At 50.9% G+C, this 12,628-nt stretch overlaps 1 protein-coding gene across 2 annotated transcripts; it reads right to left on the bottom strand.

Moving 5' to 3' along the window:
• Positions 1-2,479: 2,479 nt before the first annotated feature.
• Positions 2,480-9,964, bottom strand: perm1a (PPARGC1 and ESRR induced regulator, muscle 1a). Of its 2 annotated transcripts, XR_011183672.1 has the most exons (5): positions 9,835-9,936; positions 5,247-8,729; positions 4,592-4,708; positions 4,077-4,247; positions 2,480-2,827 (listed from the first exon to the last, which is right to left on the bottom strand). XR_011183672.1 is itself a non-coding variant. In XM_015337010.2 (4 exons), exons 2-4 carry the CDS (start codon positions 8,695-8,697, stop codon positions 4,162-4,164), a joined length of 3,654 nt encoding a protein of 1,217 aa, XP_015192496.2. In that variant the 5' UTR covers positions 8,698-8,729; positions 9,835-9,964; the 3' UTR covers positions 2,480-4,161. The 2 variants fall into 2 exon arrangements, 1 of the variants encoding a protein (XP_015192496.2); XM_015337010.2 differs by having other exon boundaries at positions 2,480-4,247; positions 9,835-9,964.
• Between the last annotated feature and the right edge of the window lie 2,664 nt (positions 9,965-12,628).

Raw genomic sequence — 12,628 nt, 5'->3', positions numbered from 1 at the left:
ACGCGGATAAATCGTTGTACACCGCACAGGAAAGCACACAAGAACTACTTAAACAGCAATTTATCAAAATATTTCGAAAAAAAGGTTATTTAGCGCTATTTTTACCATGCTGGCGTAGTTTCTCTACAGCTGTTACTCGAGGTACTGGGGGTTTATACTTTCGAAAAATTAGTTTCTTAGTAGTTCCTACTGTAGTTTAGTTACTGCGGAGTGGACAAATATATAAGTATTTATTTCAAAATGAAGCAAAAAAAATACTTTTTTTCCTGCTGTTTAAGGTGCGTTTCTGCCCGACGCGCCTCGAATCACTTCCCAGCTGCACGCGCCGGCTTGGGTGACGTCACGCCGCGGGTGTGGCGCGCGAGGTGGTTCCGATCCCGCGTGCTCTCTGGTCCCTGGTCACTTCCGGCTCGGTTCTCTACTTGTAATTTTAATTTATATTATTGGCTGTACGATTGAATAAGCATCTACTCTCCAGCTGGGGGCGCTCACCCTGCAGTTCGTGTGGGTCCTAATGCCCCAGTATAGTGACGGGGACACTATACTGTAAACAGGCACCGTCCATGATTGATATGGGCGTCTCTCGAGAAGAGTAGGGTTGTAACCCCGGCGTCTTGGCCAAATTTCCCCCTGGCCCATATCAATTATGCCCTCCTAATAACCCCCATCTCTGAACTGGCTTCATTACTCTGCTCTCCTCCCCACTGAGAGCTGGTTTGTGGGGAGCAGACTGGAGCATCATGCAGGTGGGGCTGCCCATTCCGATGAGAGGTATTAGTAAGCGCTCCAGACGTCACGGATACAATATTACACTCGGTGGGAACGACGCACTAAATCAAGGCTGAAAGTCTGTATGGGGCTGCCGAGGCGATACCGAAGAGACACCAGCAGGTGGCGGTGTTGTACCGGGGAAAGACGTTGCAAAACGCTGGATTCAGAGGGATCTAAAATATCAACGAGCGCTTTCCCAGTGATGTTTTGCTTTCATGTCAAGTCAAGTCAAATTTTATCAAATGCACAACAATACGGCGTGCAGCAGTAGTTGCTGGCAATGAAATGTCTTTTTCTCCGAGCTCACAAAAATCACAAGAATCACAAAAATCACAAAAATTCACAAAAACACAAAAATCACAAAATTGAGGTTACATTTTTTAAATGGAATAAAACTCAATGTGAGTAGAGCTGTTATGTGTCCATGGTGTATGCAATATATACATGTAGTGCAGTTATGCTGAATATAGTGAGAATTGTGTATCCATGTAGCCATTACAGGTAATAATAATAATAATAATAATAATAATAATAATAATAATAATTGCTTACACTTATATAGGACTTTTCTGGACACCACTCAAAGCGCTTTACAGGTAATGGGGATCCCCTCCACCACCACCAATGTGCAGCCCCACCTGGGTGCTTTGGTGATTGGTGATGCTCAGGTGATTTGCTGAAGGAGCTGCAGGTTGGCTATTTAGCAGTCTTATTGCCTGGAGGTAGAAGCTGTTCCGTAGTCTGTTGCCCATCTAATTTATATTCAGCACTATATTTTTCTCAGACGTATTATATTTCACTCCGTTTTTTCAATAATACGGCTCCGCTGTGCGCGTGGCCCGGTGCCTGCCTCGCACCCGCTGGACGGCCGCGAGAGCGCCCTCGTGCGGACGACACGTGAAAGGTCACGGCCCCTCCGGCTGCCCACGCGGCCCAGGTCTGGACTCGAGGGAGCACGAGCGCCGCCCGCAGATCTCTGCGCATCACTGAGGACAACAGCGAACACGTTGTCCCGCAGCGAGAGAGTAACCTCTTGCAGTTTTCTGCAGTTGTGCACGGTTCACAACCGGACTTCAGTTTATATATATAAACCAGCGTGGTAATTCCAGTATAATGTCTAGAATTAATTCATTCCATTACTACGGGTGTTTCAAAGGAAAGCGCTCGTTGATATTTTAGATGCCTCTGAATCCAGCGTTTTGCAACGTCTTTCCCCGGTACAACACCGCCACCTGCTGGTGTCTCTTCGGTATCGCCTCGGCAGCCCCATACAGACTTTCAGCCTTGATTTAGTGCGTCGTTCCCACCGAGTGTAATATTGTATCCGTGACGTCTGGAGCGCTTACTAATACCTCTCATCGGAATGGGCAGAGGGTTTAATTTCTCATACACGGGTGTAAGTGCAAATTTTACAACTAAGTAAAATATGTAATGGGGTAAACGTCGCTTAAGTCTTTCCTGCTGTATTCCAAACCCTTATTGTAACTGTGCCGTTCTGCTGTCCACTCTCATTGTGTGCGTTTCTTTTACTTTCTTTAGATAAAATACCGTGTTTGATCACCATAGTCGTCAGTTTTGAAAAGATTAAAGCCGCACGCGTGCACACGCAGACGGCCAGACGGAGGAGTCTGAAAGTTGTACAAGCAGTGCAGTCTGACACAGAAAACTATCATTCCAGACGCAATGAAGTCAGATCTGTAAGGAGAGCCCTGGAGAAAAGAGCTTGAATGTTTTATTGCGCAGAATAAGCACGCTGAAAAGAGTGAAGTGGTACATTTCTAGGCAGGCATAGACAAACCAGATGACAATGAGTCAAAGTTAGAACAGTGGGTATTTTAAAACAGTTCTGTGACCCAGTCACTCACAGCAGTGATAAAAAACAAACCCTTCAGCTGTAATCAAGGTCTGGTGAGCTCTTTTCTATTTCACTCAGGTGGCAAATATTTGTATCCTTTTCAATCCTGCAAACCCAGTCTACAGAAAAAAAAAAACAGATGATCTGGTTTTATGTTTTTGTCTTCATATAATCAAACAGTGCATCCCAAGTGCTTCACTCCTAGAATTAAAACAAAAAAATAAAATACTGTAATCCCGATCCTTTCCGTTTAATAAATTGATTTTAATTTAATTAAATATCAATAGATCAGTGCACTTTGTTTTAAAAATTGGACCCTTAAAGTTCAGTTTTTCTCTTGAATCACCTCGGACGTCAGGTATAGTCAACCCACATTCTTCAATTCCACAAAGGAGGCTGGGACAAGACAATACACAGCATGAACACCATCTCTCATGACACAGCTAATAATAATTATTGCTTACACTTATATAGCGCTTTTCAGGACACTCCACTTAAAGGGCTTTACCACCAGTGTGCAGCCCCACCTGCATGATGCTCAAGAACGCTCCCCACACACCAGCTCTCAGTGGGGAGGAGAGCAGAGTGATGAAGCCAGTTCAGAGATGGGGATTATTAGGAGGCCATGACTGGTAAGGGCCAATTGGACATTTGGCCATTTGGACACCAGGGTTACACCCCTACTCTTCATGAGAGACACCCTGGGATTTTTAATGACCACAGAGAGTCAGGACCTCGGTTTTACGTCTCATCCGAAGGACGGTGCCTGTTTACAGTATAGTGTCCCCGTCACTATACTGGGGCATTAGAACCCACACAGGCTGCAGGGTGAGCGCCCCCTACTGGCCCCCCAAATACATCTTACAGCAACAGCCTTAGTTTTTCCCAGGAGGTCTCCCATCCTGGTACTGAACATCTAGAACACCCCCACTCATCCAATTTCTCACATTGGTCTAATTGCGGTCCTGGAAGCTCTCTGTCCACCTCAGCACTCAGTGAGCTAAACCGCCATGTTACTGGCTGATCTGCAGGGAATTCCCAGCTCTCTGTGTGCTGCTGCTTTATCAAGACAGACAAGCAGGCCCTGCAGGACCAGCCCCGGACTCCTCTAGCGTCTCCAAAACCTCCACATAATCCACACGATTCCCACCTTACCGCTACCTGTACACCTACACAGCTGCAGACATATGTGCTGGTATCCTGTATCAGAAAGAAGATCATGCTCTAATTTATTAAGTGGAAAGAATCTGAATTTTCCCTGTCTGTCAGCGATGCAACCTCTTAAGATTTTATTACAACACTCATTCCTCCTATTGAGGAAACTCTGCTGAGGTTATCATATTAGATACAAGGTAAGAAAAAATACATCTCCAAATCCATATAGTGTATACAGTATTTATAGTAAATTAAAACAATGCTTATATACTGCTGGTCTTTATGGTATGAATACCTGCTAAACCAAGAGCACTGTCTGAAATACCCTGCAAGCTTCCCTTCTCCCTGCTTCCCACTGCTTTTCCATGGAGAGTTTCTCCTCACTGCAGACCAGCAGGCTTCTCCTCCTTGACGGATCTTCTCAAGTATCGAATAGCCGAGATGGCGCTGATGTTTGCCAGTAAAGCTGAATGGGATTTAGAAAGAAACGATTTGCATGAGTGTGTGCACCAGTGCGTCACGGAAGATCTGAGACCTGCACTGGCATGTTGGTTATGCCAAAAACATTTAGCAAAAAAACAAATTACATAGTGCAGGAGTTTCATGATGAATGAGCAGTTTTAAGCGTTAAAACACTGTATGATAAAGTTGTTTCATTATGTATTGTACAGTTTCTCAATCGTCTCTCCAGTTCTTGCCAATTGTCCAAGTCTCAGCTTTTACACTGTGCACCAATCAGGACAATACGCAGTGTTTGTGGGAGTCCTGGGAATGGAATTTTTCCAGGGTAGGTTCTGAGGTGCCCAATACCTGATTTCCATCCGTCTGCTGCGTGTGGATTAGCTGACTTCAGCACCCAGGAAGCAAAGGCGATGCACACCAGGCACATGTCTGACTGGCTGAGGGACAGGAGAAATCCCTCGTTCCCTTTAAGGCAGAAAAAGTCAGTTTAAACAAAGATCTGAATTATTACGCAGGACAAAACTGTTGCACAGTACACCTTTAGCAGGAAGGCTTTACTGTCATTAACAACAGTTGCTTAAGAATACGAGTGATCTTCTTTTTAAAGTAATTCCAGCCCACTCCAGTGCTGCATGGCATGTGCTTGCAACTCCAGCCAGGATTGACTCAGTAAAGGCTTTGGTCTCTAGTTTACAAGAAGTTTAACTAGTTCTTGTAGTCAGGCCCTAGTTAGTTTTACTGATCGGCTCTCAGTTTAATTCAGCAGTTGAAGGGCTCAAGATGCACAGTAAATTTTCACGATTGCTGTGCAGCTTTCCCAGCGTGCTTATACACCACACAGCCATTCCTGCTGCTCACAATATAGTTCCCAAAGCTGTCTGTGCCACTATTTCTCAGTGCTTCTCTGCACGCAAAGGACCGGGATGGCTGTGCACTGCAGGGACTGTCCTCTCGTGCACGGACATCCTCCGCGTGTCATAGTAATTCCAGCGCAACAGCTTACTTGGTACAGCGACTGCCGAGCTGGGATCAGTGGATCTGCTCCTCTGCTCCTCCAGGTGTCTCAGGATCTGGTCCTTAAGGAAATGGATTACCGAAGGACTGTTGCCGCTTCTCCTCTCTGTGTACCCTCGGGGGACTTCCCTCTGGAAGACCTTCCCGTACTTCTTCGGCAGCAACGAGGAGCTGGAATCTCCCCTGGCGTTTTCACTGCCTCTCGTGAAACACCTCCTTCTGAGAGACGTGAAATTTCGCCACGGCGAATTTCTCTCCCACTCGCTGCCAGCGAAAAAATGCTCATAAGCATCCGGACCCGACACAGCGAGGGGACCGGCCGCGCTGTCCTTTAAACGAGTCACCACACGGACAGGTCCGCAGCTTTCTTCATCCCCCACCGCCCGCGGCTCGTCCTCGGGGAACAGGCAATCGGACGTCTCCGGCAGCAGGAGGTCCTCGCCGGGAGGGCGTGAGCAGGCGACGTTTTCTCTCGAGCGCCAGACCACAGGGAGGAAAAGACCCTCTGTCTCGAACTCGGAAAAGAAGTAGTCGTACATCTCGGGAACCGACAGGCTGCTCGCCTCCTCGTCGGCAAAGGACACGACTGCGTCCTCCGGGTCCGAAACGCCGACTCCACCTTCATCCTCCCCGAACAGATGCTCAAAAAATTCGGGGAAAGAGACGGTGTAGCTCCGGGTCGCAGCCGCGCTGGAGGAAGACGGTGCCAGGTGTGTGCTGCTCCCTGCGGTGTCGTCCAGCTCAGTGAGCCCGTGATCCTCGTCAGGAGGGAGGAGGGGGTTCCCTGCGAAGCTGCCTTCTGCACCTTTCCCAGCGGGGCTCGTCTGCCAGGAGGCTTCCCTGCACCCATGTCTGCACCCTGGTTCCGTCTCCAGTGCGCGCAGGTCTTGCACGTTGGCGGTCTTGGGAATATGTGCGCTGCTTGTTTCAGTGCCTGCCAGTAAACGAGGTGTCTGGGTGGCGTCTTCGGGACAGACCCCCTGTGACATCCCTCTGGGAATACTGGAAGACCTGGGGCTGGCAGGGATCGGCTCCGATCCCCTCTCCCAGGACTCATGTTCTGTCATGGGAAACGTGTGCGAGCTGGCCTCCTGGGGCCCATCTTTAGGCTCTGCGCTGGTGTCGTGGACTTGTGAGAACACGTTAGCCGGACTGTCGCTATCACCCGACGTGTCAGCTTTGCTGTCCTCCTGGTGTGTGAAGTACCCAGAGTCCACACTGTCAGAAATCTCGGCAAAGGTCTGGTCGTGCGGAGGCGACGCTGGACCCCGCTGGCCGTTACTCCTCAACTTGACATACAGGATGTCATTTATCGTCAGCTTTTCCATTTCCTCCCAGAAAGCGGAGATGGCCCGGACCTGTGGAGGGTGTGTTGGGCACACCTGGTCCAGGGCTGTGCTGTGCAGTTCTCCGTCTGCTGCCAAGGGCCCATTCCCAGGAAACCCATTTCCTGTGCTGCTTTCAGTGTGAGGCTCCAGTGTGACATCAGGGCTGGGATCTGGAGCCGCGCAGTGGTCCTTGGATTGTGCTTCCTCACCTCGGATCTCCTGCAGTTCTAGACATCCCCCTTCAACACAACCCTCTGCTGCAAGCGCAGCTGGTTCTGCTTGCGCTGGCTCACAACGCAGTGCAATGTTTAACAAGTCTGAAATGTTGCTGTCCTGCTCAGGTGCAACACGGCCTGTGCTGGAAGAACTGAGAGGCAGAAATGAGCCGTGACCAGAGCCGCCTTCTTCGGCTTCTCCTGACCTCAAAGGAAAGACCGAGAAGTTTTTAGTTCTCCCCGCAGTGAGTCCATGGATCAGGCTTTCTAAACATGTTTGGTCACCTGATTTCTCAGGTGTGGTGCACTCTGGGACTGAATGCCCTGGCCCAGTGGGGGAATGGTCGCTGGCGTCGGTACCATGCGAGTTGTCTTCAGGACTCACACCTGCTGTCGCAGATGGCTGGACAGGCTCTGTTGCAGGTTTCTTGCTGTTCACATTAATGTCACCTGTTCCTGGGCCACACAGGTAAGCTGCATTCTGCGTCATTTTGCCATCCTCCAAATGTGCCAATGAGTCAGGTCCATCGTCCATTTTCTGATCGTCAAACCTGCCTTCCCACTGCAGCTTCCAGAGCCCTGTGGTGGAAGACACTCCCAGTCCAGTGGGATGGGAGGAAAGTGTGTGGTCAGGCACCTCTGTGGAGACAGTCTTCTCTGTAGCCAGCCCATCGGCTGTCAAACAACACATGCAAGCAGTCTGCGGGTGTGAGAGCGACCTGTCTGCAGCTCCAGGTGAACCCCGGCTCTCCCAGTCCGCTCTCTCTGCGGATTCGGAAGGGCTGGCTTTCCGCTGCAAATCCCGAACACCCACGGGTGGCGGGCGCTCTCCCTCGTCGGTCCCGAGCTGTTCACCCAGGGCTGCCGCGATCGCCGCCGGCTGCCTCTCTGGACTCGGCTGTGAACCCTGGCGTGTGTCACGCTGGTGGGCATCCCGTGTAACTTCCTGTCGTCCCGCTTCAGAAGCCTCGGCAGGGCCAGCGGCTGACCTCGGACCGGCTCCTTCCTCCAGGGGGAGGATGTCGCTTTTCCCGAGATCTTTGCTGCCGGGAGTCTCCCCGGACCCGGACTGACCTCCCGCGGAATCCCGCTTGAAGAAACAGTGTGGTTTCACCTGCGTCTCCTGGGGTGCCTCTGGGAAACCGCTCAGAGTCTCGCCCCGAAGCAGATTTTTTTCCCGCGTTGCTGGAGCAGAGAATACACACGGCCCCGCAGAACAAGCATCTCTTTCAGCCCCATCTAAACTGCCTGCAGACACACGTGTTCTGGCCTCGTGCGCGCCTGACAGACGGTGCGTGTCCTCGTATCGCCCCGCAGGCCTGCCTGTGTCGTCTGGTTTTGTGGTTTCCTTGCTGCTTAATCTCGGAGCCCCGTTACGGAGCGAAAGTGGCCTTTCCTCCTCCTCTCCCCGGGACAGAGCCCTGTCTCCAGGAGCTGCCTGCCTGGGCTCATCAGCAGACACTGCGGGGGCAGAGCCAGGCGGGGTCCTGTCACCACTGGACACCCCAGGGGATCTGTCTCTGCACTGCCCCGGCTCCTCTGCTCCAGCTGCACGGCTCTTCAGCCCCTCGAGGAACCTGTTCACCGACTCCAGGTCCTCCTCCTCCTCCTCGCTGCCCGACAGGACGTCCTCGTGGCCCCCGCGCTCCTGCCTGCCGCCACCGGGGGGAAATCCCGGGAAGCCCGGGGGGCTGCAGAGGGAAAACTCGGGCAGGTCCGTCACCTGGGACCCCCAGCGCCGGCCCGCGAGCAAGGACCCGGGCTCGTCGGCGTCGCTCGAGCCCGAGTCGTCCAGGCCCGCCAGCACCGGCTGGGAGAGGCTGCATTCCTCACATTCCAGGAAGAAGGAATCCCAGTCTCTCTCGGATATGTGCACGCTGTAGTCGAAGTCATCCATGGCGAGAGGAGATTCCCAGGCAGTTCCAGCAGCTGCAAAGAGCATGAATAATAATAATAATAATAATAATAATAAATGTGATTGTTCTTGTCTGCCCAGTTTGAAATGACTATATTATGAACAAGATGTACATACTGTATAAAAAAAGCTCAGACAAAATTCTGTTTTGATATTCAGTACACGCATGGCGTATTGTGGGGACGATCATTTAAACACGGGTCCTTTTCCTTTTTACGTCTATGACCCCAACAAGACGAGCAGTTTTACTCCTCATCGGAGATCCAGCCTGTCGCCTCCGGCCACCTGAGGTGCGAGAGTCTGCCTCCTGATTATTCCACCGGTTTAAACAGAAAGTTGTTCCAACAGAAGGCTGCAGAGAGGAGCAGGATTCTCAAAGAGGAATAGTGTGTGGAGGGGGGGGTAATTAAAAGGCTGGGGGCTACTTAAAAGGGGAGCTGCTTCCTGGAAGCGACACAAGGGGAGGTGGGGAGGGGGTGGGCCGGCCGGAAGTCGACTGGAGCTGGCAATCCGAGCGACTCATCCTGAAATAGCCGGAGCCCCTTCCGGGAAGCTCTGTCTCGTGACCCGCCGCAGCGGGGGTTCGGCAGGCGCGAGAGGGACCCCGGCTCCCCTCCCCTCGACACGCCGCTGGTGCACGACCGGGCCCCGACCCCCCGAGTCTCCAGAACACGCGTGGTTTGACTTCCTGTGCCACCTGCCTGAATTCAGTGCGGAAACAAGCGCATTCCTTGATCAGAAGACACAGCGGCTGGGCAGACACACTGACCGCCCTGACCGCCAGATAATAGGCAAACCTTCAAAAGGGATGGACAGCAGCCTCAGCTTCGCAAACACGGTCACCGAGAGCGCCAGGTTCCCGCTGGGTGTAAACTGGGCATTCACACCCACAGCGCGCTGAAGACACGTGTCTTACACTCCGCGGGGCTCCCGAAACAGGGAACCCGCTTTCAGAAGATGTTTCACTGCGCGCCAGTACTTCTGAGACCAGTTAACAACAGAAGAAATGTGACACAGCCGTCGGACACTACACCGATTCACTTTCCAATGCTGCTCGTGAACTGTCATGAACAACGATTGCCCGGGTCCCCGGGGGTTCAGCGTGATGAGCCGGCTTACCTCCCGCAGCGCCGCTCCAGCCGACAACACCGGTCCCTGGCCAGCCTGCCCAGCCTCCCCAGCCTGCCCTTCACGCTGGTAAAGTCAGCCAGCTCCATTGACCTGTTAAAAATAGAGCCCACGGCCCAGTCACACGGCGCGCTCGCGCCCCGGCCCCGGAGCCAAGCGCGCGGCTCCGTTTCAGCGCCTGAAATAGCAACACCGCGTGCGCCCGCCGAGCAGAGCTTCTGTTCTGCATTGAACTTATTATTATTATTATTATTATTATTATTCTGGCGGTTGCGTGTGTACTGCTACTCCTGCTCCTGATAATAATAATAATAATTGCTTACACTTCTATAGCGCTTTTCTGGACACTCCACTCAAAGCGCTTTACAGGTAATGGGGACTCCCCTCCACCACCCCCAGTGTGAAGCCCCACCTGCATGATGCACCAGTCCTCTCCCCACACTCCAGCTCCCAGTGGGGAGGAGAGCGGAGTGATGAAGCCAGTTCAGAGATGGGGATTATTAGGAGGCCATGATTGATAAGGGCCAGAGGAAAATTTGGCCAGGACACCAGGGTAACACCCCTACTTCTCAAGAGACACTCTGGGATTTTTAATGACAACAGAGAGTCAGGACCTCGGTTTTACATCTCATCCAAAGGACAGCACCTTTTTAGAGCATAGTGTCCCCGTCACTATACTGGGGCATTAGGACCCACATAGACCACAGCACCCCCAGCTGGCCCCACTAACACCTCCTCCAGCAGCAACCTTAGCTTTCCCAGGAGTCTCCCATCCAGGTACTGGCCAGGCTCACACCTGCTGAGCTCCAGTGGGCTGCCAGCTGGGAGTTGCAGGGTGATAAGGCAGGATTACAGTGACATGCTGGCTGTCCTGCAATCAGGTTTATATCGTTGTCAACAAAAAGTCTGCAGGACCGCAGCCGTTAGGCCACAGACCCCACTGAAGACAGTCTCTTGCGTTCGCCAAAACATTCGCACGTTAAACCATAACCATCACTACCAGAACACTCTATTCTTATATAGACGCTGGTTCTAAGGATTTTAATATGATACCTACTTAACCGCACTCTTTGCAATACTAAAAGTCAACTATTTGCTCAAAAAGCTGCAGTTCTTAGTTTTGCATATTTACAGACCAGCGCAGAACAGTAATTGCCGCACGTCTTAACCATCAGAGTGCCAGAAGTCAGTTCGCTCTTGGAGGCTCAGGAGCACAATGAGTGAGACAGCCTACGACTTTTCTGCACCTGAGGGAATCAGGCCCAGCGCTTCACCATTCAGCTTTGCATGGAATCAGGGTTTAACCAACAGAATTAAGCCTCTTATTGGTTGGTTTTAGGGATTAAGATAAGAATCTAAGGGCTATTTAATGCAAACTAATTCTACAGCAAAACCTTAATTGTTTTGCTTTATCTGCTCAGGCATTTGAGTGTTGATTAAACAAATCCTTGCAAATTGTGGCAGTCAGAGAAGGGGCCTGACCTGCACCTCATTTGCACACAGAGATCTGCATAGTCTGACACCTCCTGGCACAGAGCCCCTTGCTCAAAGCAGGCAGGCAGTGTAACCACTCCTTCATTGCTACTTAACACATGTCCAGAGGGGTGAGGCGGTTTATCAATTATCTGTGAGCTTCAGAAACCCCAGAACAATGGCTGATAACCTGCTGCCGAGCTCCCTCACCCAGAGCCTGAACAATGCAGACAAATGCTCAAGCAAAGAAGAGCCGCCCGGATCCTGGAGAGTGGCAGTCCAGCAGGTTTCAGGAGTCGCCCTGGAATCATCAGTTTGAAAAGACTGGGGAACCCTGAGACTTGTGATCAATTTAGCAAATGAATTGAGTCTTTTTCAGTCTGAAATGGGAAGCCGTGGTCCTTAAAGAGTCACTGGGTGTTGGAAGTTGGGAGTTTGGTTTCACATAATCTCTCAAGTAACCACTTACACAACTCACTTGCATAGATGGACAAAAGCAAAGTGCCTGAAGGGTGTGGGAATTCATGATTTAAGGATAACCTATGAAACTGCGCGAGAGCCTTTTCTGGGCTGTTAGCCCGTTGTCAAAGAAATACCCAGCAATGGATGTAAAAAAGGAGACTGCTTCACTGTCAAATCGCAGTCTGCTAGGACTTGCTTCAGTTTCAAACTTATACTGTGGAACTGTAATCAGTGAGGTTTTCAATGTGTGCTGCTGATCAACAGACCTTTACAAAAATGCAGTCCTGTAGCACATTAAAAACACTGTAAAGCACAGCGAAAACTCAAGCCCCATCCTGCTGTAAGTGTTGGAGTATGTTCAGTGATATGGAGAGGCCTGAGGTGAACACTGGGAAGATGCACAGAAAAGCAAAGTGAATGCATCGTTCAGGCATGGTAGGACCACACAGAAGAATAAACACCCTCGAGGGTTCATCTGCGCACATCACATCCTGTAACCAAAACTATTTATTTTATTCAGATGGTGTTTATCCCAGGGGAAATTAAGATGGGGGTCATTCATAAGAAATGCACTTGACTGTAGGGAATTGTTTTTCCCAGCCATGTAGGTGTTTTTGGTTGCTCTTCAGAAAACGGTTGACACACTATGTGAGAAGAAAGTACACCCGAAAAGCATATGGCTGGCCAGATGACTCGATATTCCGAGTATTAGAAGTGAAAATCAGTTAAGTGGCTTGGAGAGTCTGGATGGTTTGTTAAGCCTGCTGAGCCAGGGGGACACAGGTGTGTCACAGATCTGTCCGCCCTCATGGACTCCAGACTGGTCACGCACCTTGAGCTCAGGTAACGA

Source organism: Lepisosteus oculatus, chromosome 25, assembly GCF_040954835.1.
Source record: "Lepisosteus oculatus isolate fLepOcu1 chromosome 25, fLepOcu1.hap2, whole genome shotgun sequence".
Classification (NCBI taxonomy): Eukaryota; Metazoa; Chordata; class Actinopteri; order Semionotiformes; family Lepisosteidae; genus Lepisosteus; species Lepisosteus oculatus.
The sequence above is the reverse complement of the archived record's forward strand: the minus strand, read 5'-3'. Positions and strand labels throughout refer to the sequence as shown.